The 27,764-nt window shown below is 40.9% G+C and overlaps 1 protein-coding gene across 16 annotated transcripts in view; it reads left to right on the top strand.

The window, feature by feature from the left end:
* apbb2.L (amyloid beta precursor protein binding family B member 2 L homeolog) overlaps positions 1 to 23,712 on the top strand; it is a 166,200-nt gene extending 142,488 nt beyond the window's left edge. For 8 of the 16 annotated variants that reach the window (XM_041588561.1, XM_041588555.1, XM_041588583.1 and 5 more), the window contains 7 exons: positions 7,058 to 7,063; positions 15,827 to 15,941; positions 16,478 to 16,565; positions 18,262 to 18,348; positions 18,623 to 18,738; positions 20,595 to 20,771; positions 22,851 to 23,712. In XM_041588561.1, coding sequence (XP_041444495.1) covers positions 7,058 to 7,063; positions 15,827 to 15,941; positions 16,478 to 16,565; positions 18,262 to 18,348; positions 18,623 to 18,738; positions 20,595 to 20,771; positions 22,851 to 23,018 — 757 coding nt within the window. In that variant the 3' untranslated portion in view covers positions 23,019 to 23,712. The remainder of the gene's footprint in view (positions 1 to 7,057; positions 7,064 to 15,826; positions 15,942 to 16,477; positions 16,566 to 18,261; positions 18,349 to 18,622; positions 18,739 to 20,594; positions 20,772 to 22,850) is intronic. The other 8 variants (XM_018229328.2, XM_018229377.2, XM_041588610.1 and 5 more) reach the window with 3 other exon arrangements.
* Positions 23,713 to 27,764: the final 4,052 nt, after the last annotated feature.

The raw sequence follows: 27,764 nt of genomic DNA, 5'->3' as shown, positions 1-27,764 counted from the left end.
TCCTTCTATAGGCTGAAATAGAGGAGGAAACAGTACTACAACCTGGTGAAGGACCCCACTGCCCCTAGTGTGACTGTCAAGCCAATTATTTGTATATTTTTCCAAGATAATTTCAGCTCTGGGGGTGTTGATTGGTTGAGTTTAGAAACCCTAATCGTTTTACCTCTGCAGATGGACAGCGGCACTAATAAATGCTAACATGGAAGCAGTGACATTTCCGAACAATGTACAGATCTAAACTAATCCCATATAAACAGAAAAATTGTATAGGGTAGTCCCTTATCTATTGTATATTTACCCTTTAAAAGGCCATTTTTCCCCAATTCCCTGAGACTTTGTCACATGCAAATTTTAAAAACTGCCTACACTTATAGCATTGCATAAGCACGAATATTACCTCCTGTAGGCCGACAGTTGCTCAAGAAGCAAGAAGAGGGTATAGCCCAGCCTACCACTGATATAGCACTACCCATGGGGTGTGGCCAGACAAATATGGTTGATAATGGCGCTCACCATTCCTGGGATAACTCCTTAGGTTTTATGAAAGCCTCTACAGAGAGGCAGCATATGACTGTGCCAGTGTAGGCATTTTCCTGTAGTAAGTGCAATTCTGTGGGGGTATAGTGGCTCTTTCATAGCAAAGCTGACAGAATGATTTTAGTATAGCTCTGTTTTTTCCTTATCTATCCAAGGCACCCCCAAGTGATTGTATTGACTTACCTGAAACCCCTGGCCGGTGCTCCTATCAGCAGAAAACTGCACCGCCCAGGGTTATACCAGTGAGCACCACGGAGCAATCCTCTTTGGGTTTCTTCTTTCTTCAAATTTCCCGGGGCAAACACATGCGCAGTTGAACGAAATAGCTGTCTTTTTAGTTAAAGTTCAGCTTTTCGCTCTACTACGCATTCGCAGCCATGCGAAGAAAGAGTAAGATGGAAGAGAAGCGCTCCATGGTGCTCACTGGTATAACCCCGGGTTAGTGCAGTTTTCTGCTGATAGGAGCACCACCCCAGGGTTTCAGGTAAGTCAATACAATCACTTTGGGTGCCTAACATTTGGCACCCCCAAGTGCAAGAACACTTTCCTTCTCCTTTATTAGTTTAATATTATATCATTCTTATCTGTATCTACAGCTTCACTATTTCCCCCTGGCAGATAAGCATTAATAGAGTCACATATAAATACATTCAGCAATTGATAAAATGTCAGGAAATTTGAGATGAGTGTTTAATGAGGAGGTGATGTATGTGAGGAGCTTGGTGCTGGAAAAGAATGAGAGGTTGGGACCATTATATCAGGTGCTCATGGTGAATTGCTTTTGCCTCCTGTCTGCCACTTACTCACCTTCTATCCTTAACTATTTAATTTCCTTTTCCTTGCAATCTTTTAGACTGACATAGAGAAATGTCAGTCTATTTTTCCTTTTTGTTTTATAAAGCCTAAACTGGAGACATTCACCTTGCAGACTTTCTGTTACTCTCAGCACCCAACCAACAACTGTAGGGCAACTAGATATACAGTGGGCAAGCTTGCAGTGGCCCGTGTATGGACACCTTAAAGGGGATCTTAAAGGGGTGGTTCACCTTTAAGTTAACTTTTAGTTGGTTAAAGAATGGCCAATTCTAAGCAACTTTTCATTTGGTCTCTTATTTTTGTTTTATATAGTTTTTAAACTATTTGCTTTCATCTTCTGACTCTTTCTAGCTTTCAATTGGGGGTCACTGACCCCATCTAAAAAACAAATTCTCTGTAAGGCTACAGTTTTAATGTCATTGCTACTTTTTTTTTTTTTTTTTTTGAATATGCACATTTTTTGTAATTCACAGTCTGCACATATAATTCAAATATTCTCAGCATGAATCTGAACATGACAAAGGATACATTCGCAATGGATAATAAACACAATATTTAATATATTCAGCTTAAGTAAAGTTAGATTTGGCTGTGCACAGTATACACATATTCCTTATAGCTGATTAATATTTTTCATTGCTACTTTTTATTATTTATTTTCCTTTTCAGGCCTCTCCTATTCATATTCCAGTCTCTTATTCAAATCAATGCATGGTTGCTGGGGTAATTTGGACCGTAGCATCCAGGCTGCTGAAACTGCAAACTGGAAAGCTGCTGTATAAAAAGATAAATAACTCAAAAACCACAAATAATAACAAAAAAGAAAACCAATTGCAAACTGACTCAGAATAACACTCTCTACATCATATTAAAAGTTAACTCAAAGGTGAACAACCATAAAATGGGTACTTTAATGAGCAGCTTTGCAATTTAAACTCATTTCCTATTTCTAGCAGTTTCTGAGATATTTGCAGTTAGACTTCTTATTCCAGGCTTTTGGCTCAACTGAGAATCAGCAACACACGGGTTAACTGAATCCAAGACGTGTATAGAAAATGCATAGACTGTGAGGGTCATTGATAAACACTGGGCAAATCTGCCTCAATGCAGACACCTATAGCAACCAATCAGTGTTAAGCTTTTTTTTCAGTCAGCTGCAGGTAGAACAATGAAAGCAAACATCTAATTGGTTGCCTAACACTCTGGGCCTTAAAAGAAAGCTGTTGTGCTGAAGCCTGCCTAGCAGTATGAAACAATAAAATACTCTAAACAAGTTTACATCAATGTTTTACCACAAACTCGGTAGCGGAGGTATTTGGGCTGCACACACTCTTATGATTATTTTTACCATCTGATCAAGGTGTGTTGTGTGCAAATGGAATGCAAGCCCAGCGCAAGTTCTATTCTTTATATAGGGTGCATTCCCTGGTTAATGTATTATCAATATACTGTATATATGAATTGCAACAAAAAATATGTGGTGCTCCAGAATAAAAGTAAATAGCTCACCGAGTTGATTGTGTGGTCCATGTGCACCAGCCCCAGACCCCCAGCTTCAGGGAGTGGCAAACCGATATACAAATTGAAAAGATAGGGCTATCCGGCACTCGGAAGGATCCACAGGGTCAAAAGTGTAAGTTAAAAAGCGTCTTTATTGATCATAATTAAAAGTACATCTCAATATGTGCTAAGTACCATGTAGATATGAAATGTGTAGGGCCTATGGAGATGCACTTACCGGTATACTTTTAATTATGATCAATAAAGACGCTTTTTAACTTGTACTTTTAACCCTGTGGGTCCTTCCAAGTGCCAGATAGCCCTATCTTTTTGCTTTACATATTGTTTTATCTAACACACTATGCCATTAGGTGTGCCCAACTGCAATGGTCTGGGTGTGCTGTTAATAAATCTATTTCCACGCTCCTTTCTACACAGTTGGATATTTAGGCTTTTAGTATAGGTGAATCTACATGTAGGACACCTACACAATAGTGGTGTATGCAGAGTTTTCATGGCAAGCTTGTTAACATGGATAATAGGAATACAGAAATGGAAATTCAGGCTCGCCCCGCACCCTGCAGCGCACAGCAAGGAATCATTAGTTCCTCATGTGAAATGATTTGCACGTTAGCCTCACCGAGCTGCACGAGCCTCACACGCCCACAACCAAGAGTCATATTGGCAGACGTTGGCATTTCACTATCCATTTCTACCTAATTAGCCCAATTATTGGAACCTCTTAACATTCTGTTTATTAATAATCACTTTTTCTTTTTTTTTTAAAGCGGATGAGTGTATAATATTACATGGATTAGTCAGATGTAGCTACAGATAAAGCTAGGGACAGATTTTCACATGCCATATGGATGCTGCTTTTACTGGCTCCCTGCATAGGGTTGCTTATTCCAGATCAGGAATTCACAGCAAATCAACAAGCAATCTGTATCTCTGACATAAAAAGGGAAATTTAGGATAAATCTCCTTCTTTGCATTCAGAAAAGAAAATATAAAAGAAGAAATCGCTCCATTGGTACACATATATCTGATGGAATATTCTTCCATGCAACACATGTAGGGGCAGATTTATCAAAATCCAAGTTTGTAAAAATAAAAAAAAGGGGACTAGGAAAAAAATAACTGACAAAACCTGTGCGACTTTTTTTCTCGGATGCTGGCTTATTTAAGAAAAAAACGCTGCAAAATAATCCCACAAGCATTTTTTTTTTTGAAGAAAAAATATGTAAGTCAGTGAGAATCTCATTGCCCCATTCATTTTCAATGAGACTGAAAATCTTGAATCTTTTATTAAACTGGGAATATAAATAAGTAAATTTGTCAGAGAACATTCCCATTGACTTCTATACAACCTCGCCAGCTTTTACTTGCTGAGTTTTTTCTGACGACTTTTCGTGGTTAAATTCTTTAATAAACTGTGACTATTCGAGGTTACAAAGAATATTCTCCAGTATATTCACGCTCTTGAATCGGAAAAAAACTTAAACTCGATTTTTGATAAATCTGTCCCTTATTGTCTTTATTAAAACCTCACATTAAACCATTTATTTCTCACTCACACTATTTATAAATTACTTCTGCATCTTCTTTGACCAAAAATATCATTGATATAGAGACCTGTAGGAAGCAGCACCCTCTGGTGTCCATAGTTCCATGGGAAACATTTTGGAATGCTTAAAATGTTCAATAATAGGATAAGGACATTTTACAGGATTATGGGTAGTTGCACTATAATATTGAGAAACTCTGCTTTGGGGAGTGCTTTGTTGTAGCACAGCAGGGACACTACTATACCTATACTATACTATATGCAATAGGATCAGCTACAAAATTGTAGTTTGATGCTTGAATGTCTCTGGGGTACTTCAGTGCAGTTTATTGCAATTAAGCTTTCTGTATCAGCAGCTGCCATAATTATGTTTCCCTTTGTGATAAAGGGCCTCTTAATCTTCATTAAAAAATCATCTAAACATCTAATTATATCTTGTCTAATGTGTGTAGACAGTGTGCTAGCTGAAGTTAGTGATCTGGTGTGTATAAGAAATGAGGAGTGACCTTAAGTTGTGGAGGGGCCTGGGGAAAACCGGACTTGGTAGAGACCCATTATTTATACGCAGTGGCCTTGGTCGACAGTTGTCAGTGGATGCTGGAGTTGCATTTCAGAGTGTATAATGCTACTGTCATTGTATTGCACATCTATAACTGCTGCCAACAGTTTCCCTAACCACAATTGCTTCTTCTTTTAGCCCCTAAAGAGAGTACTTCTCGGCATATGAATATATATCCCACTTATCCAGCCCTTGATTTACTTATCCTCATTGGATTTCAGTAATTGTTTATATGTTCATTATTGCTGAAAAGTGAAGGCACGATCAGATGAATTAGTAGAGTGTTGTCTCTGCCATGAAAATGACTTGTAGACGTGGTGTAACTACTGGTGGGTGCAGGGGGCATCCAGAGCCATGATAAAACGTGTTGTGGGTAGAGAGTGATTTGGGGTGGGAGGTAGGTGGACATCCTGCACCCGGTCCCAGTCAACTCTAATCATGCCACTGCTTGTAGATAAATGTTGCATTTATTATTAGTATAGCATAATGCACAGCAGATAAATATTTAAAAGCCTTTGACAAAGCCTATAAGACTTGGGTGAAACGCGCGTCAGGCGCTATTTTTTAATTTTGTTAGGCAGGGCGTCAAAACGGACTTAGTTTAAGGGGTTGATACCACTAACTGGGAGGGCAATGTGCTGTGGGTGAAGGGGTTGGCATGGAAGTGTTTTTTCAGGCAGTTCTTTAAATGGTTTGTGTGGCAGCGTGCTACCACCAGTAGCAACTCTGGACAAGTTCCACCACTGCTAAACCAACTGGGCTGCTCGAACGCTTGACAACAGCTCTGGTTGCTTGAGGGCAGATCTATCCAACTGCTTCTCAAATAATTAGCAGTACCTTCACCCAAACTGCAATTTTGAACGATCTTGGTGCTAACCAAGTGGGTGATATTTAGAACCCTACTGATTCGGTTCCGCTGACCCTTAGGGTATGTGACTTTATGTGGGATGACTCTACGAGTCGCATTGTGTGATTTTTATAACCCCTACCACTCTAATCAATTATGCCTGTGATAGAAATATGAGATGACAGGTCTCTAGGTTGATCTCCCAGACTAAATACTGCCATATATATGTACCACCAACCCACTACCCCTAGTTAATCCGTCTTCCCCGATCCTAACCGGGTTTTATCGTTTACCGGACTACTTTTATTTTCATTTGGTTAATAAAAGTCATGTTTTAATTGAGTGTAAATATATGAGTTTGTGGACACGATTGGATGGAAGTGTGCAAATATATGGGTCAGTTCTTTTTATTTTTCTTTGTGATTCATTACTTGACCCTGCTCACCATCTACTGGTTTTCATATTTGATGCGAGGTGCTCCCCAACACTTCATTTACAAATATTGAAATTGGTTGCCACCTTGGAGTTCTGTGCTCCTGAATGTGCTTCTTTCCAGCAGGTGTGAGAATGGGATATTACAGGCTCATTGCTTCTTATGCCATACGGTCTCATAAAATGGAAATTGTGGGGAGGGGCCCTACTACAATTTGTGCACGTTCAAACTCTTTGCTCTTTTGTTATAATAAATCAGCATTGTGTTTTCTCCGTAACAACATATTGCATATAGTGCCACTGATTTATAGAGTGCTGTGACAAATCCCTGCAATAAACTTGTGCATCAGTTCACCTACAACACATGGCGGTAACTTTGATTGGAACATAAGGATGCTTGATACTTTTATTCCACCTGATACCTTGATTTATTGCGCTCCCCAACCTCCCCCCCTATTCATCTGTTCCATCAGGTGATGCTGCTCACATGCATATGCTGCATCTCCAAATCCAGCTGCTCCATTCTCTCTCCTGTGGAATCTGCTCTGCAGCATCATCCTGCCTTGTTCTTCAGCCTCCAGTGCTGCTTGGGAATGGAGTTCAGCTGATAACATGTTGGTTTAGCAGTCAAGGAGAAGCAATTAGCTGTATGGGGATGAACCCAGCCTTAACTGAGAGGAGAGGAACATAGTATTTAACTCCTTTATACTCTTAATGCCTTGTATTTGTAAACTGTTCTTCCTAACCTGCCTCTAACCTGCATTTTCTGCTTTATTCCTTCATGCTGTCTTGGATACAGGGAGAGGTAAATCATTTCTTTCTTTGTTGCATGCATTCTCTGTATATATATCTATATCTATATCTATATATATCTATAGATATATATATATATAGATATATATATATATATATATATATATATATATATATATATATATATATATATATATATATAGTTTATTTTACTTGTGCCTTGTGATTTTATATAGGTGTATTTTACACATGGAACTGGTTATAGAATTTTCAAATCTGTATTTAGGATATCAAGGAGGATCTCACAACAGGGTAAAGTTGAAAAACTATAGTAACCTCAAAAGGATTGTAGGTGTAAACATTTCATATATATCCAGTTAAAAAATTATCTAGGGTTGCCACCTTGCAGAAATATAATATGATGCCTGCTAGTAAAATTGGCATCAGCTGTCATTTTTACCTGCCAGGTTGGTAGTTAAAGAATAAACATCTTTATTGCATATTCTGTGTGTATATTGGGCTTGTCATGAACATCGCTGTAGGTCACCCATTTAATAGGATTGCTTTAGTATGCTAAAACCTTCATGCCACCCACGTTGGGTCCCCTGTGCAACAGACTAAAAGTGATGCTACTCTGGGGAAATAGAAAATAAACTTCACATCTCACTGATGCCCAAACAGGGTGCCTACACAGTCCGGGAATCAGTTTTTTTTTTTTTTTGCAGGTCTGGTCTTCTTTAGCAGGACTCTATACTAAGGGGCATATTGTTAAAATGGGTTATTCTACACCCAAAAAATAGAAAATTGTTTTACAATGACCTGCATATTTATATGGCGGTGGTGTTTAAAATTGTGTAAAAGTCCACAGGTTATAAAGCTCCCTTTTGCCCTATATAAGTGTGTGCCAGAAGTGATGCTAAAATTTAACTTGAAGGGATTCTGTCATGATTTTTATGGTGTCGTTTTTATTTCTAAATTTATTATTTTATTTCTAAATTACACTTTTTACGCTGCAAATAATTCACTCTACCATGTAAAATTTAATTCCTGAACCAATAAGTGTATTTATTTATTTGTAATATTGGTGTGTAGGTGTATCTCATTTTGCCTGATCATGTGCTTTCAGAAAGAGCCAGCACTTTAGGATGGAACTGCTTTCTGACAGGCTGTTGTTTCTCCTACTCAATGTAACTGAGTGTGTCGCAGTGGGACCTGGATTTTTACTATTGTGCTGTTCTTAGATCTACCAGATCTTGTGTTAGGGAGCTGCTACCTGGTTACCTTCCCATTGTTCTGTTGTTAGGCTCCTTGGGAGGGAGTGACTGAAGTGTATCAGATCACATGACTGGGGGCTCCTGGGAAACTGACAGTATGTCTAGCCCCATGTCAGATTTTGAAGAGAAATATAAAAAAAATCAGTTTGCTCTTTTGAGAAATGTATTTCAGTGCAGAATTCTGCTGGAGCAGCACTATTAACTGATGTGTTTTAAAAAAAAAAAATGATTTCCCATGACAGTATCCCTTTAACGTCAACGTGGAAAATTCATGTAATAGTTGAAAGTTTGCCTAGAAACCAGAATAAAGAATTCACTGGCACTAATGTAGAGAGTCAATAAATGTTTGGTGTTCAGGAGGTAGAGCCAAATAGCCCCAAACTGTGCCCTGTTGCTATGGCCAGGTCCGGACTGAGAATTAGGCCCTGGCATTTCAGGTACACAGAGGCCGAATCAGCCCACACAAAAGCCCAAACAGTCCCCACCAGCCCACTAAATACTGACTTTCTATGGGACTTTTTAGCAGCCCCTCTGGCACTTGCCAGAACCCACAGATTGCCAGTCTGGCCTGGCTATGGCATTAGTGATTGTCAGACAGTTGTTTAGAAAAATTGCAGCTGGTGTTCAAGCGCCTAACGCCTAACAATCTTTACACAAGCAGAACTTTGTTTTTCTTTTTTTAAGTAGGTTGGATCTCCTAGTGTGTGTGGGTGATGGGCATGTCTGGGGACAGGCTAGGTTATTCTTCTGGTTTCAGAATGGCTCAAATCACCCTTGATTGTTAGCTCCAAAAAATGCAGCTTCCTTTATTGCCAAGGTCCACGTTTATAATCATTTTGTGCCCTAAAATACATGTAAATGAAACTAAAGGTGGTTTATAAAGGTAAGGCTATATCAGAACATTTTCTGGTTCCGACCCCACCCCAAAGTAAAAGGGCTACATAGACATCAGTGCTAAAACAGTAAAAGCACCCCCAAAGTTATAAAAAGCCAAGTTAAAAAAATGAGTGACTAGAGCCCCCTGTAAGTTTAAAAAAAACATTGGTGGCTAGAGTCCCCCTATAAGTTAAAAAACAAAACATCGGTGAGCAGGGGTTTAAAAAAAAATAGACCACTGTTGTTCAGTGGAACTTAACTTTAAAGGTTTTCTTTGCTCTCCTCTTCTTCGGATCCATTATACAAGTTTGGCTCCTTTAGCAGCTTCTCCTCTTCTTTGACTCCAATCTGTGGCTTTCGGGTCTATTTGGTGGCTTTGGCTCCAGTCGGTAGCTTTTGGCTTCCCTTTGGTGGCTTCTGCTCCAATATGTGGCTGTTGGCTTTTGGCTGCTTCGGCGACTGAAGGGGAGCCCAGCTAATAAAGTGCAGCACGACTGCACCCCCTTAAAACTTAAAACACTGGGGCCAGGATGGCTGTACCCCCTCGGTCTTCCATGCCATTGATTTCATTTGCTGTGGGTGGTAATGGCCACAGTTACACAGGGGTTAATCGTGCCTCTGATTTTCAGCATTGTATATAGAATGTGATAATGATCTACAGGACATTCAATAATCAAGTAATGCTGTTTTAGAAGCATTGTGGTCTCTATAGATATAGAGCATGTCATGCAGATTAGTAAGGACACCGTAAGGACAACCCTTTGGCTGAAGCATCTCGGCACAGTTAAACCCTAAAATGCCCTTGAGTACATGCCCTTATATGTGCCTTTATATGTGCAACGCCAATGGAATATGTTTGGAAGGGTATTTCCACCTTAAAATTATTTCTTGCATAGAAAAGGAAAATATAATTCTAAGCAGCATCTTTCAATGGTTTAATGTGAATGTAATTGCAATTGAAAGTAATGACCAGTGTCGGACTGAGACACTAGGGGGGCCACCGAAAAACCTTAGACCAGGGGCCACTCTCAGTACTATTATTATTATTCTCCTCACTCAACCTCTATTCTCCTAGTCTCTATTCTTTACATACTATAAACTATTATTCCATCTATTTAGCCTCTTTGTTCTCAAAGAAATAGGAAATAGCCATAAAATAGGCCAAATATTTAGCAGCACAAGGGCCCCCTGACACCTGGGCCCACTGGGAGTTTTCCTGGTATCCCGGTGGGCCAGTCCAACACTGGTAATGTCTGTCTGTTTATATTCTCTGCACTTCTGGCTTGTAATTATGTTGTAAGCCAGCTGAATAAAGAACCTAGAGGAGAATTGACTCCTGTTACATTGTTTTAAAGGTCAGACCCAGACCATACAAAGAAATAAACACTACTTTCACCTGCAGTTGCATTTACACATAACTTTAAAGCCATACCTCCCAACATTTTGGAAACAGAAAGAGGGATAAAAAGATTTTGAATTTTTGTGACCCCCTAATTACCATGTCCATTTTACAAGATTTGTCAGGTTATAAAAGTTAACACATTTCTATGGTTTTTATATGTTATTACAGTTTTGCTAATGAAGGCGAATTGCTCTTTAAGCTGTGAGTCTTAGTTCTTATCTTATCTAAAACTGTTACAAAAGTATCTTAAGTATGTGATCTGGGCTCTCTGCCAAGAGCACTTTAAGTTAAGTTAATTTGAATTATTTTATGGCTGTTCAGTGCAGCAGATCAAAGAGAAACTCGGGAAATATCAGTACAAATCCAGGACTGGTGGTTGAGCTGCCAAAAGCGGGGCTGTCCCGCTCAAAACGGGACAGTTGGGAGGTATGTTAAAGCCATTGAAACGGTCTATATTGGAAAGTTGCTTAGAATAGCAGATGCCATTGAATTATAAGCAGTAAACCAGGGAGTCATAACCAACATTGTACTTGTGAGTCAGGTAAAAAAAAATGGTTGCCCCCCCCACACCCAAACGGACGTGGTCTGCACAAAAACTAATGGTCCTATTGCTGAGCAGCTTTTTGATGAATTAAAACGATCAGGGGAAAGATTGTTGGTCAATAGGTCAATGCCAAATAATTTTCTCTCTAGTTGTTCATTCAGTTTGCCTCCAATTCTTATTCATCAGCCAGCCAATGGGAAACACCCAGGAGAGTTTGGTAGATCTTTAATGTAGACATCCCAGCGAGTGCGTCCTGTCCTCTCGGAAGGTTGTGTTACATCTTAACAGAGCTATTAGCTGATAGACCCCACAGGGGCCGCCGAGGGAAATCAATGAATGCAGCAATGATTATACTGAGACAGATAAGCTGAATGTAGGGAAGCCATTAATATTCAGAAGCCGTGCGATACGGAAGCCTTTAAGTGTGAAACATGTTGTACCAGTTAACACTGTGACTTTCATGGCAGGGGTTGTCTCTTTCTGCCGTATGTTATTCTATATGTGAGTGTGTATATACCCTCTCCCCAGGCCTGTGTATAATGTTTGCCAATGTACAAATAATGAGTAGAGAGTATATAGCATTATACACAGCACTGCTAGTCAGTGAGAAAATCCAGCTTTTCAGTAGGGATGCACCGAATCCACTATTTTGGATTCAGCTTAACCCCCGAATCCTTCTCGAAAGATTTTGTTGAATCTTGCAAATTAGGGGTGGGAAGGGGAAAACATTTTTTACTTCCTTGTTTTGTGATAAAAAGTCATGCGATTTCCCTCCCCGCAACTAATTTGCATATGCAAATTAGGATTTGGTTCGGCCGGGCAGCATCCGAATCCTGGCCGAATCCCGAACCAAATCCTGGATTCGGTGCATCCCTACTTTTCAGTATAAAATGTTGGCTTTTCCTATGTGCGCTAAGTATACCAGTAACTTTTGTTACCCCAGAGTAGTGAATCACATTCATATTAATTAACCCAAGAAGGTAAGACTATAGGCCTGAGGTTTAACTACAACCCTCCACATCCCACTGACAGCCTTCAATTTGATGCAAGGAGCCTTATTTGTACAACAGCCGGATGGCCATGTGATAGACATCCCTGATGTATATACTGACATTGTGTAATTGTGATCATTTGTATTCATTTCACCCCCTCCCCCTGAGGGCCCTTCTGATGGGCAAGTGGGTAACTTGCCCATCACATACCCAAATGTCAAAAATAGGGCTTACTTTATTCAACTCACGAGCAGCACAAAATATACAACAGTCTCTCATGGATAATTACCCCTGAACCTGTCCTAGACATTGGCATCTCACAAGGTTTTTACCGTTACTCAAAATTCACCATTACAGATCAACTCCTCTATAAAGGTGGCCATACACTATAAGACATCGCCAAACGAGCAGATCTTTTTCCCCAATATGCCACTAACAGCAGGGCTATATCGGGGGTAATCTGAACGTTCAGCCCTATCGGATTACGACTAGCGCAATGGGCTCCGACGGGTCGGTCGGGAGAAAAATCAAACCTTCCCGATCTATATCATGTCCAGATATCGATCGGAAAGACCCGTCGTAAGCCTCCATACAGGGGCAGATTAGTTGTCAAATTAGTCTAAACGACCGATATCGGCAGCATTATCTGCCCGTGTATGGCCACCTTTAGTCCCACAGACCACATGATTAATTCCAAGTACCGACAGCCTGTTCCCAATCACGGCCTTTCCCCAGTCCCAATCTCAGGCTCTACAGGCCGCTTGGCCGTCCCTCAGGTTCCCTTAAGGCGCCCATACAAAGGCAGATATAAAATGCCGACAGATTAAGTTGGCAGTTTATTGGGCTTCCCTAATCGATATCTGTCTGAAAGTTGTTGATGTGGTCCTCAATCCGCCCGCCTGTATTCTTCTCCTTATGAGAAGGGCCCACCTGTATACATACAGTACCTCCGCAGCCCATATAATGCACCTTAACACACACTTCCCTTTATCTTTTTAGACTAGACATGTGTAATACAAGGGATTTAAATCTCCCGGGCCCCCCTACAGTTGTGGGGTCTTCATCCCGTATAGTTACACCACAGTCTCTAATCTAGCCTGCTTACTAATAACATGTTCAATCAATTAAACGGTGCAAAATGAAGAGTTGCCGTGTGTTGTGTTCTTGGCAGCAGCAAGGTAGGTAGTCGCATGATAACAACCCAGCCGCCATTCAGTACAATGTATTTCTAATGACCTGAGCGAGCAGCAAGGTTTGGCACAGTAATCAAGCTTTTATGGTAGCCCAGTGCTCCTGTGGAAAGGTCAAGGTGAAAGCTTTTGGATGCTGACAAGCTGCTCCTTGATTTCCTGGAAAGGACAGATATGTGCGGGAGCCTCTCGGGAGCCCCATCGATTGAAACGAGTTCTCAATTAACATTCCTAGACAGCCAAGTCACAGTCCCATTTGTTAGAGAACAACGCTTTTGCCCTTGGATAATTTATTTTTTAGGAGGGCTGTAACGCCTGCAAGACTGATATGCACATTACTTACCCATTACAGCTTTCTAATAAACTACAGTGTAAACAAAGTTAGCGTTACACATTCCCGTCACAATTCTCTTGTTTGCACAATGACCAGTGGCACATTAAGGAGCCTCGCTCTTCCCAGCGCCCTTGCTACAAAGATTAACACAACACTAAAGCGCACTGAGGCATGTTACAGCTCAGAATAAGCCATTTCTAGGCATTGGGACATTTCTGTGCACTGTGCAACATGACTGCTGATTACTCGTTTATCAGTGAAAACTAAATAGCTTGTGTCACACCCAAGGCATTAATAAGACAGAAGCCTGGACTTGCACAACAGTTTTGTTACTCGAGTCACAACATGCAATACACTAGAGCTGTCAATTAGTTGTGCGCCCTTATATGTCAGAATTATTATAAAAGAATGATCTCCTACCAAGAGGTCTATGGATATCTGCTGGAGGGTCTTATCCCACATCCCTCTGCAATCGAATATAAATCTAATGCTGCTACTATAGTCTGTGCTTAATTTGCAGCTGAACAAGGTTAGTTATTGTTTATAAAGATCACTAAACCGACTATAAGAAATAAGAATACAAGCTTTTACTGAGTAGTGACTATCCAGCAACCATATCCGTTCTCAATGACAGCAATGGGAATTGTGACAAGTAACAGAATGTGTTAGGGTGAGATCTAAGCATTGTGCATGAGAGTGGGCCCGGCATGGGCTCTAGCAGAATTCCGCCTGTGTGCCTCAGTTCTCACCAAGTATGAAATATAGATCAGGGTATAGAGTGCACTTGGTCGTGTCTTCACAGATAACAGAGAGCAGGATTTTCAGCCTCTCACAGTGTTTACGAGCACAACGCTGCACCCCTTGCATTTCAATGAAGAAACTGGATTTCCAATTAAGCTGCATGTGGAGATTTATGACACCCGGGTTTTGCTCATTTGCAATGCACAATTCAGGATGGCATGTTTTATTTGCTTCCTTGCTGGAAAATACACAATTACATTTTGCAATGACTTACACGCAATGTATGGATCTCTGAGCAGCTCACGTCTCTATAGCTGTCCCTGTGCCAGGCATACATAGCAGTGTTTTTCCATGAAAGAATTAAATGGACACTGTTAGCTTGTATAGAGAGTAATGGCAAAAGTGCTGCCTTGATCCTGCGATCTCTCCAGATTGAATGGGGCTTCTGTATCTCTGAATTGTATGAGACTGGGCAGACTCAAAAGGCTAGCGGGTGACCCGCTGTTACATTTTTTTTTTCTTTTATTACGAAGCAAAACCCGTCCTAAATAATATTTATTCTTGGTCTTTGTGTCCAAATATTGTTCAGTATGTAAACTTTAATGGGGCAGAATTTTTCTTATTAAAGTATAAAAAGTTTAGTATATATATATATAAGTATATAAGTATAAAGACTTTGTGTGTATGCTCTCTTACCAGATTTATGATCACTTCGGGTGCGTTGGTCAATTTTGGTCATACAAGACGATAGAAGGACTCGCACACCATTTTCAGTGAATAAAACAGTGTTATTTTATTCTTAGATGCATTTCCAACGTTTCGGCCCCCATTAGGGCCTTTATCAAGGATACAGTGCATGTATGTATATATATGTATATATATATATGTATATATATATACACATCTATGATGAGTTCTATAATCTAAGTTTTCTCTAAGCTGCAAGTCAACCTGCTGATGGGCAGATAAAAGCTACCAACAGACCAAGTCGGCAGCTTATTGGCCCGTGTGTGGGGCCCTCCGACAGGCTTCCCCAATCAATGTCAATTGGGCAGGGCGATTGACCGGTCCTGTGATCCGACCGTCCGTATTGGCTGCATTATGATCCGATCGTCCCGATATCGCCCACCTCAATGTGGCATATCGGGAAGAGATCCGCTCGTTTGGCGATTTACCAAATGAGGGGATCAACTAGCAGTTAGGCAGACTAAAAAAAAAAACAAAAAGGTTGAACTTGATGGACGTGTGTCTTTTTTTCAACCTTACTTACTATGTTACTATGTTACACTAGGAAAAAAATTGTTAGGCTGGTGAAGCACTCTCATAAGCCGTTTACTTCTTTAAAACTGCAGGAATAAGATCCTTGAAAAAGAATTATTGAGCATCTACTGCTACTGAGATCACATTTATATCAATGGCAGTTCACTCTATATATTTAAACTTCTTGTTTTTGTCCACACAGGGACTTTGCTTATGTGGCGAGAGACAAGGATACAAGAATTTTAAAATGTCACGTGTTCCGATGTGACACACCAGCTAAAGCAATTGCTACAAGTCTTCACGAAATCTGTTCTAAGGTAAGAGAGACGCAAAGATGAAGGGAACAGGCCAATCTTTTGCTTGTAATGGTGGGTATGAAGTCTGGATAGAGCATGCTAGATTTTGCCGGTTCCAGGACTGTTTTTTATGGGAGAGAAAATAAAAATTTTTCTTAATGCCTGTTTGTATCAGAGACTTCCAGTATTCATAATCTCCAGTGATTGGCTAAAGGATGCTACCGATTGTCAGGGAATCTACAGTTGTAAAATGGCCTTCACTAAATTCATTTCCTAAACAGAAAGCCTGACTCTTCTTCCTGGGGCCTTTTATCCGGCTACTCTAGCTCTGTCGTATTGAAAGCAACTCTGGGATCCTGTGATGCTTTTATTTACAATTACATTAATTTAAGTGCCATAATGTACAACCCCACCCTGCTCAGGAACAATATCCATGTTAGAAAAGGTTAAAGATAATGTTGGAATATTTTTGTGCTTGTGAATTCATGCATGAAATGGTTTAAAATGCTGGCCCTTCAGCCATGTTCTGATCAATATGCAATTGCTTTTCCAAACAGATTATGGCAGAGAGGAAAAATGCCAAAGCTACGGCTTGCAGCTCAATGCAGGAGAGGCCCCATGCCAGCCTAGATGTCCCACTGCAAGGTATGTGATGGTAGCCCAGGAGGCTTGCTGACAGTAGCAGCAGAATTTGTCATCTCTATGTAATTGCATAGTGAACAACAATGGAGCAAACTAAGCCGTGTTTAATCAGCTTTATTAGAAATACAAAATAAAAGGGTTATTTAGTAAATGGATGATGCTTGATCTCTTTAAGCAAGGAGACATTCAGCTTTTACAAAAAAAAACACACAAAAGATTGGGCCTATGCATTTCCCAATTTTCTGTGGACCATGGAATCTTTCTTTCTAGGTCTAGGAGTCTATATGGTTCTCCTTCCCATCAACTATTTGGCTATACAGGGAATAATTGTAGGTATCTACTAACCTTCAGCTCGAAGTGAAGTGTCCAGTAAAATCTCATACTAGCCTTAATATTAATGAAACCCGGTCTTTTCTTCTGAGCCCTTATTAATATTATTTCACCCATTTCTCTGGGAGTCGGATATCTCAAAGAAATCAGGTTACAGGTCTACTACAGTAAATCATGTGGGTCTGTACATCCCAGCAATGTGCAGAAGTTTGCATTCAGATCCAGCTCACAAATAGCTGTCTATGCTGTTTGTGTGACTGTACCTACTTTAGACCATCTGATGGAAGGCTGATCAAGGTTAGTAGATGAAGCCTGACATCGCTTGCAAGAAATACATAGCAACATAGTAAGTTAGGTTGAAAAAATACATATCACCCCTTAAGCGCCTCTTCTTCAGCGTGAACAACCCCTGATTTGCTAGTCTTTCCACATAGCTGAGACTTTCCATACCTTTTACCAGCTTAATTGTCCTTCTCTTCTGGACCCTCTCCAATTCAATAATGTCCCGTTTAAGCTCTGGAGACCAAAACTGTACAGCATATGTATTTTAGATGGGGTTCGTCTTACCATCAGTGTCGGACTGGGGCCCACTGGGGCCCACTTTGGGGCCATCACAACACCCCCGGCCCCCACCTCAGAGATAAAGCCCCCTCCAGCTCCCCTACTGAGCCACAACCCCCTTCCGGCCCCCCGTGCCTACCTTTTTTCTCTTGTGGACGAGTAATTTGTTTCAGGCTTATAACTATCACTACACCTTTTTTGTTGCAATGTAGTGGTGCTGTTGGAATTTAAAGTGACAGTCCCAGACCCCAAGTTGGGAAGGATTCCTCCTGCCTATAGGCTTCACAGGCCTCAAATCATGTTTACATTTCCAAACCTCTCCAGACTCCCTTAACCTATTTGTTCTCCCAGCAGTTGCTATTGCAGTTGCTTGCACACAATCTGGCTGTGTATATTTAGTGGTAGCATCCATTAAGATCAGGGGTCCCCAACCTTTTTTACCCGTGAGCAACATTCAGATTTAAAAGGAATTGGGGATCAATACAAGCATTAAAAATGTTCCTGGTGGTGCTGAATAAGGGCTGCGATTGGCCATTTGGTAGCCCCTATATGGACTGACAGCCTACAGGAGGCTCATTTTGGCAGTACACCTATTTTTTTATGCAACCAAAACTTGCCTACAAGCCAGTAATTAAAAATTAAGCATCTGCTTTGAGGCCACGGGAAGCAACATCCATGGGGTCGGAGAGCAACATGTTGCTCATGAGCCGCTGGTTGGGGACCACTGATTTAGATAGAAGTCACACATTTAAAGTGATCATTCATTTTTCAGAAATCCCTTTCTAATTCCAATCCTTTTCCTCCCAAGCAGTAGAATTTCCAACACCAAAGACAGAACTTGTACAGAAGTTTCATGTGCAGTATCTGGGAATGATGGAGGTTACTAAACCCATTGGTAAGCTACTGTATAAATGATGTAAGTGCCATTAAAAGAAATATAATCTGTAAGGGTCTCACTCTGTGCAGCAGTGATCTAAACGCCCCATGTGCCATTGCCTTCAGAGCAGGTTCTCACAGTTTATATAGTGCCAAGGCCTGCTCAGGTGCAATTGCTGTTTATTTTGTTTCTTATGCAGAATACTTCATAAGCAGCTTTAACAAAGCATCACCTATGAATTTCTCATCAGAATAACATGCTCATGTTTGTACTGTTCATTTTCTATCAAAAGGTATTGATATCCTGAATGAAGCCATTGAAAATCTTTTGAACCCATCAGACAAGGAAGGCTGGACTCCTGTTATCATGAATGTGGCTGATGCAACAGTGACAGTGATAAAAGAGAAGGTGAGGCTCATTTAAATACCAGTCATTTGATGCAATGTCCCTCCCATAGGAGGGTGTTGACTCTGCAGGCTACTGGGAAATTTTGCATGACAAAAGAAAGTTGGTTGGGTGTCTTTCCTCAACCTCGTTATTAAATGAGGACTGTCGTGGAAATTAGAATGTAATATAGGTATAGGATAATTTATCCAGAAAGCTCTAAATTATGGGAAGACCATCTCCCATAGACTCCGTTTTTATCAAATAACTCAAATTTTTAATAATGTTTTCCTTTTTCTCTGTAATAATAAAACAATAGCTTGTACTTAATCCCAACTAAGATATAATTAATCCTTATTGGAAGCAAAACCAGCCTATTTTATATTTAAATGATTTTTAAGTAGATTTAAGGTATGAAGATTTAAATTACGGAAAGATCTGTTATCCAGAAAACCCTAGGTCTTGAGTATGGATAACAGGCCCCATACCAGTATAAGCATAATAAGAAACTGTATAAATATAATCAATTAATTAATCAATAATCAGTGATGGACCATATTGGAAACAATCAAGTATGCAAGTGCTCTCTTTAATGTACTTAGTTATCTGGCATTTGACTCGGAATGGCTGCAGTATGGTCGCACTTTCTCCATACTAGACAAACCTGCATTACAATGACTTGTTCACATATTAGGCTTTACTATGCACAATATTTTGCAGACTGGGCTCCATGGAAGTCACCTGTGTCTTTTAGCCCTAAATGTGAACCTAAACCATAAAAACTGCAAGTCCTTTCTGGATCCAGCTGCCATCCTTGGATCAGTAACCTTCCATGTTCTATGAAATTCATCATCTAGAATTTATCTGCTGATCTGTGAACAGGCAACGTTTTATTTGCCACCCTTTCATGGGGGCCATTTTGTTGATAGTAATTTTATTCACTCCAGCAAGTTGCTATCAGTAACTGCTTTGAAGGCCAATCATGTGTTGCAATGCAAGCCAAAAGGTTGCCGATTCCTGGGTCAATATATATTTGTATTAGACATATAACCCATGGCAACCAATCAGCAGTTAGTATTGACTGGCTTACAGGTACATGGTTTGTAACTTTTATGACATTAGCCCTTATTTGTGCGGATTTGACCTTTATTTGTATCAGGAATAAATACAGAGATGAGATTTTCAATACCATTTTCAAAACCATTAATAAAATATAAGCAATTTCAGCATTGGGCAACCATTTATCATAACAGTAAATCAATTTCCCTGCCTATAACATATCCCCATGCTGCTAAATGTCACCTATCACGATGATATAAGGAACTCTGTTCAAAAATTGAGAATATTCCGCATCGTTTCATTTCCCAGGGTGCTGCGTTTGTTTGGCATGAACTTTTCCCTGTAATAGCACCCTGCCCTATGATTTCCTTATCAGCAATGGCCGACTCCTTAGTAATCCTTCACAGATGTTCCCTGCTAGTGCCGATAAACTTGCTGCTCTGTAATCCCACCGTTCACATTTCACTACCTTTTGTATGATAAGGTCCTGCTATTAATGCAGCAGTGTGCCAACCAACTGGGAGGCCTTAAAACATGGAATAATCATTTGATATCAAGCACCCTTAGATGTATTTCATCTCTGCGAGAGAGGGAATTATTTATTACAGCTGGTTGCACCTCGTGTCATTTTCAGTGCGCCAGAATATCGTTCAACTTGATTTTGACTTGAGACTGATTTCATTTTTTTCAACTATGGCGCTTCCTTAGAAGTATGTGCCAATAATAGTAATTGCTTGGGATTCATTTTAGGTGGCAAGAGACTGCCCCCTACATCCAACCCCTTCTTGCCATTCAGTTACCTCTGGTTCTCTCTTTGGTAGGATGAAGAGGTCATAGTGGAATGCAGAGTTCGCTTCCTGTCCTTTATGGGCGTTGGAAAGGACATTCATACATTCGCCTTCATCATGGATACTGGGAATCAGCATTTCGAGACACACGTGTTTTGGTGCGAGCCCAATGCAGCAAGTGTCTCTGAAGCCGTCCAGGCTGCATGCATGGTAATCTAACACAGGCACCCTTAACCTATGGATTGGGAAACAAAAAAGGGGGTTGGGTCACCATAATCTCATATAAAGAAGTGAAATATCCTACCACAGTAGACAATAGTAATACAACTAATTTAAATCTAAACTGAGTTTGGGTTTCAGGGTCTAGGATTTTCTGATTGTATTTTCTTCTATCATAAATCACTGATGGAAAAAAATGTAATGTCACTGGAGTGACTGGATGTCTAACATAATAGCCTGAACACTACTTCCTGCTTTGCTGTTCTCTTATTGGTTACCAGTCAGTAACCAATCAGTGACTTGAGGGGGAGCACATGGGACATATCTGTTGCTTTTGAATCTGAGCTGTATGCAGTGCCGTTTCTGGGGAAGGAGGAGGCTCCTGCATTGCCGCCCCCGCACCTACTTACCTGTCGGCGAGGGGAGGCAGGAAAACGATTGCGGAGAGCGCAATTGCGCTCTCTCGCAATAGCGCAGCCGAATTTCCGGTTTAAAAACCGGAAATTCGGCTCTTAAAGGTGCAGGAGCGGCTTTTTGCCGCCCCTGGAATCCTGTCTGGCGCTGCCGCCTGAGGCGAGCGGCTCAGCTCGCCTCATTGGCGGAGCGCCCCTGGCTGTATGCTGAGGATCAATTGCAAACTCACTGAACAGTTATGTCCCATGTGACCAATCAAGTCACTGACTAACTCAGAGTTAGAGAGCTGCAAAGCAGGAAGTAGTGTTCTGTCTTAATACATTACATTTTTGGCTAACTAACTATATTAGAAACATTTTTTATTTTGCACAGCCTATTTATTTACCCAGTTTTTATTTTTACACTGAACTGTTAATCGCACTGGCTATTTAGGGGCACTACATTTGCTGTCAGTGGAGAATGCCTTCTTTCTGGCTGCTGGTTGGTGACAGCTCACAATGCCCTGATTGTTAAAGGGATCCTGTCATCGGAAAACATGTTTTTTTCAAAACACATCAGTTAATAGTGCTACTCCAGCAGAATTCTGCACTGAAATCCATTTCTCAAAAGAGCAAACAGATTTTTTTTATATTCAATTTTGAAATCTGACATGGGGCTAGACATTTTGTCAATTTCCCAGCTGCTCCCTGTCATGTGACTTGTGCCTGCACTTTAGGAGGGAAATGCTTTCTGGCAGGCTGCTGTTTTTCCTTCTCAATGTAACTGAATGTGTCTCAGTGGGACATGGGTTTTTACTATTGAGTGTTGTTCTTAGATCTACCAGGCAGCTGTTATCTTGTGTTAGGGAGCTGTTATCTGGTTACCTTCCCATTGTTCTTTTGTTTGGCTGCTGGGGGGGGAAAAAGGAGTGGGTGATATCACTCTAACTTGCAGTACAGCAGTAAAGAGTGATTGAAGTTTATCAGAGCACAAGTCACATGACTTGGGGCAGCTGGGAAATTGCCAATATGTCTAGCCCCATGTCAGATTTCAAAATTGAATATAAAAAAAATCTGTTTGCTCTTTTGACAGTATCCCTTTAAGTTAGTAAAGGAGAATAATTGTTCGATAAAGCATGATTATGAGATGTGCATATTTCCTGTCGAGACAAATGCAATTTGCTGGAATGCTCTTGGGAAATGGTGTACAGTAGCGGGAGAGGATCTCTGGAGGAGAGTTATGGGTAATGGTAAGGACAGAGCAGATGATGATTGGATGTGGGGGCTTTGCAAAGTAGGTCAGGTACAAGATTTTCATATTTATTCAAAGTAAAAATAGAGCAATTCAGTGAAATTGCTAATGAGAAATATCTCACAAGTCAGTCATCTCACAGCTGCAAAGAACCGACTAGTTTACATGATTACTCCAAAAACACCAAAAGTATTTGAAGCCCCTACATCACCCTTTTAACTTAGACAACATATGTTTTAAATGAAAACATGGCACCGGGGTTATATGCTGTCACATATATGGTACAAATATAAACGGCCTCAAGTAATGACATAGTTTCTATTATTCACTGGTGTAGCTGGTGACATTACTACATATCACACACAGTGAGAGACTATTGAATGGGTTACTGTACCAATAACACTCTGATGCTGTTCCTTCTTGCAGTTGCGGTATCAGAAGTGCCTGGTCGCCAGGCCTCCCTCTCAGAAGGCACAGCCTCCACCCCCTCCATCGGACTCTGTGACCCGAAGAGTTACAACTAGTGTAAAACGCGGAGTTTTGTCCCTTATTGACACTTTGAAACAGAAACGTCCCGTTGCCGACATGCCATAAGTGCAAAGCAAAAGGGCTGAATTGTCAACACTTGAGTATGACATCATCACTGAAGTGAAAGTAGCGCACTCCAGGACAGCGGCGCTGTACAGCCATCTTTCTGCTGCTTTGTCTTCAGAGAACTTACCCTTACCCGATGTTCGACGAGCATGTTCTTGTTCTCCGACACCATGGCGTACTGCAAAAAGAAGCATGAATTCAAATATATATATATATATCTACTCATAACTTTTCCTTTTCCCTGTCAGTGGTTGTCATTACATGCATTGGATGGTCTGTTTCAGATTGTAAATACGATACGAACATTTCATGACCAGATGAGATTTTCTGCACTCTCCTAGTAGTGAATGCCATGGAGTACTTCAATGTTAAGGATTACTCAGCAGCCCCTAGCTCACTGCCTCATTTCATCGCTGAAAATCTAATAAGCCTCAGCCATTGCTGTGATAATGTCCTCAGTGGAGGGAGCTGTTAGCTGATGGAAGGTAAAGTTCATGTATTGCCAAAGTTGTTCCCTGGGATTCCTGTAACCAGACCCGATGGCACTTAATCTTTTTTGATTTATATGAAATGCAAGTTTTACTTTAATAGCAGCTTTCCATATGTTGTAGGCAGTGGTAACTAGGGATGTAGCGAACCGCCGAGTATGTGTTCGCGAACGCCGTTCGCGAACACCGGCAAAAAATGCGAACAGTTCGCGAACTGTTCGCGAACTTCGAACATCCGAAAATCGTTCGATTCGAACGATCGAAGGATTTTAATCGTTCGATCGAACGATTTTCGTTCGAATCGAACGAAAATCGTTCGATTTTAGCGATCGAATGGTCGAATGGTCGAACGATTTTGACGCGAACGCCTATTGGCGAACGTCGCGCGACGTTCGCGAACTTGCGGCGGACGCGAACAGTCGAAGTTTGCGCGAACTAGTTCGCCGGCGAACAGTTCGCTACATCCCTAGTGGTAACCTGCTCTTTTGCTTTTGGAACTCTTTCTCCTTTCTTGTCTATGTTTCTACAGATATGCTGTTTAATCTGACCAATGGTTGCTAGGGCCCGTAGTAGAGTTTACAAACTGATATTAGATTGAATGTTTACAGCAGGGTTAATGCCATGGCAAAATCTCCCCAAAACCCTGGTGCAAATAGATATGGCAGACACTCCAAGACATCAGTCTGAACTAAGGGCCGGCCATAGCTTTTTAAATACAGTTTATCTACCTTTTGTCCTATAGATTTAGGGCAGTGCACTCACAGAGCCCTCTTTACTCCCAACACCCCCAGGCTCTGCTTCCCCAATTGTTACCCCCTTAATTTGAGGCTAGATGCTTATTTTTACAAATTATCTGCCATTCATGCTGCGTTGTGATCGCTTGTGTCAGTGACTCTAGCAACCAATTGTCTTACTGGAGAGGGGGACAAACAAATGAAAACCGTTCCAAAAATAGGAAGACCTTCCTTAGGGTACCACTGCCTACAGCATATTGAAAGGGAAGTTACTGTGAAAGGGTTTATAGGCAAATAAGATTTCCCCGGGAAAATCGGATACAAAAATTTGAATGGTCTAATTGATACAGATGGATTCCAGTTGCACTGCAACTATATGATTCATACATTGTATTTCCCATGAAGTAAAGGGCATGTCCATAGGAATACCCATGATACAAGTACTTTAACTGGGCTGTTCTGCTTAGTTTAGCTCAAATACAACAGTCTTGACTCAGCAGGTTTATGCACAGAAGCATATTACAGTCATTTTTTAGATGCACTAAAATCTGAAGAGAATTAAACCAATATAATGCTATGGTTTAGTGCACACAGACATGTTGTCCTTGCCCAGAGCTGGGTCCAAGCTGCAGTCCTTTGTAGTTACAGAACTGGGACATGTAGTTGAAGAACAGATGGAAGGCACATCATCAGACTGCCAAAAGGGGCACCCTGTTCCCTCGTAAATGTTGCCATAATGCACAGTTGCACAGCAAGGTTGGCAGCTGTCATGTTTGGCTGCATTACATCCTGTCAGAGGTGGAGCATGAATACTGAAAGCCGACCTGAGTGGAGTTTACTTCTTTAAAGTCCATGCAGTCATGTGAACACAAATCCCCAAAGTTTTATCAGGCAGAATCATGGTGAGCCAGTGAAAGACAGCAACTGAGAAGTGGCGTATATATAAAAATTGGAGACAAAACATCAATGACAATCAATTACATCAATTACATTTGAACACCGATAAACTAGAATAGAAAAGCAAAGATCTGAATGGTTCCTATGGACAACATCTCTGGTGATATTTGTCTTCAGTATTAATAAATGTGCCCCTAAATTGATCTAGAGCCATAACTGCCTACAGACCACAGACAAGAATGCTCATCACTGCCTTCCTCCCAGAAAACATACAAGCAGGGCCTTATTTATATATAGGCCCCCGAGGGCCTGTGCCTATGTGATATGGTTTTGGGGGCGTCCTATTTTTTTTTTTCGTTTTTTTTTAAAAAAAAAACCCTCCCCACCCTCTGCCATGGATTTCCATAGGAAATCCGGTAACGGAGCTGAGGGGTAGGGAAGAACACTGCGGAAGTGATGTCACCTGCACGGGCACTGATGTCACTTCCTCAAAAGCATTGTGTGACGTCAGACGCGGCATCAGACCTAAATACAGCCCTGCATACAAGTTAGTGAGCCTCTCCACGGTCACTGCTCTTATTTTTATCATTTGTAGGAAGGAGCACATGATCCCCCAATATTCAAATGTTTATATTGTTGCACTGATTTAGTTTAGAATCTCCAGTGTGACATGTTTTGACTTGTAACTAATTCATCAAACAGATATTTGGGGTTGTGTATTGTAATATTCTCATGTCTGGGAGTTGCTTGAATAGATGTCATGTGACAGCTGGGAAATATGCCCACATTGTCCTTTTGTTGATGCCCCATAGGCCAGTAGCCCTGATGTTTTATGCGGGTATATAACACATATATATATATATATATATAATACATATACAGGTATGGGACCCGTTATCTGGAAACCCAGAATACTCCGAATTATGGAAAGGCTACCTCCCATAGACTCTTATTATAATAAAATAATCCAAATTTTTAGAAATGATTTCCTTTTTCTCTGTAATAATAAAACAGTACCTTGTACTTGATCCAAATTAAGATATAATTAATCCTTATTGGAAGCAAAATTCCAAAAAAAAAAGTTTATTTAATGTTTACATGATTTTCTGGTAGACATAAGGTATGATGATCCAAATCATGAAAAGATCCGTTATTTGGAAAACCCCAGGTCCCAAGCATTTTGGCTAACCGGTCCCATACCTGTATATATAACACATCTGTACAGCAGGGTCGGACTGGCCCGGCGGGACACCGGGAAAAAACTCGGTGGGCCCTCACCGGGCCAGACCCCCTCTCCCGTTATATGGGTTGTGCTGCCGCGCAGCACATGTGCGTGGTGCCGGTTGAGCTTGCGCGCCACAGTAGGGGAGCGGGGGGGGGCTGGAGGGGAGCCCTGGACAGCAGTCCCGGTGGGTCCCACCCCCCACACCCAGTCCGACTGCTGTACAGGAACATGATGGTAACAAAGGAAAGCACAACAGTCTTTGTATTGTGTGTTGGAAATCTTTAGGGAAAGGCAAGTGCTTTGTGTGGCCTTGATACTAATACAGTAGCCCCTAATGGTCTTGGCTGGAGGAGGAATTTAAAGCCATAGGAATTCCCAAGGGGCCACTCAGACTGTTAGGGCCCCTGTAGTCCACCATCTTTGTACATTCAGCAATGAAATATCTTAAAGGATCCCATAGGAAGTTTTGTGTGAATATAGTGCCTATTCATCTTTCTGTTGGTTCTTCATTGGATACTGATTCAGTTCTTGCAATTGCAAAGATGATTATAGTCACCAGCTTTATATAACCCCATATATACCAGGACAGTGACTATAAACTGATTCGCATTGCTATCAGCCAGTCATAAAGGTTCTGACCAAGATGTACAAAACGTTGTCCTTGTGGGCTGTCTGGCAAGTATCATTTTTAAAGTCTTTATTTATAAAAGGAATCTGGGTTATTATGTATTCAAATTACACTAATCATCTCTGGCTACGACTGCTATCTGGGTTCAGTCAATTAATAAGCCATATATTTTATGAGGGAGTGAAATGAATAGTTTCACCTTGTCTGAGGCTGTACCTGCTGCACAGACAGTCCTTGATTAATGGACTCCCTTCCCCGAAGCCCTCAAATATGGGCCGCTCCTGAGCTGTGTGAGTGCTCTTCATTGTTTGTATTTGCAGCCAAGTGTCCTTGATACGAGGACAACACACTCCCAGCTTCCTTCTACTTGATTCTACTGACAGGAGAGGGAAATGCTCTCAGCTCCCAGGGTAATGTTTCATTGGGGGATAATTATTATTGTTGTTATTAGAACATTTCTATGGGGCAGATTCACTAAAGAACGAATTGTCTCCACTTCGCCAGGGAAAATTTGTTACCACTACAATAATTCACAAAAATGCGCAGTTGCATCCTGGGCGCTGAACGCTGGCGACTTTTTTCTAGCGTTACTTCAGCAGTGCGAGTGTTTTAAATGACACTAGCGATCACTTCTGCCTAGCGAAACATTGTTAATCCTCTTACTCTTAGGTCAATTTGAATAGGGTGGTACAGAGTCGTATGGACGTCTTTATTAGAGATGTTGGTGCAAATACTTGAAGTGGCCACTTTTTATTACAAATGTCCAAGGAAGCA

Source organism: Xenopus laevis, chromosome 1L (genome assembly GCF_017654675.1).
Source record: "Xenopus laevis strain J_2021 chromosome 1L, Xenopus_laevis_v10.1, whole genome shotgun sequence".
Taxonomy (NCBI): domain Eukaryota; kingdom Metazoa; phylum Chordata; class Amphibia; order Anura; family Pipidae; genus Xenopus; species Xenopus laevis.
The sequence above is the reverse complement of the archived record's forward strand: the minus strand, read 5'-3'. Positions and strand labels throughout refer to the sequence as shown.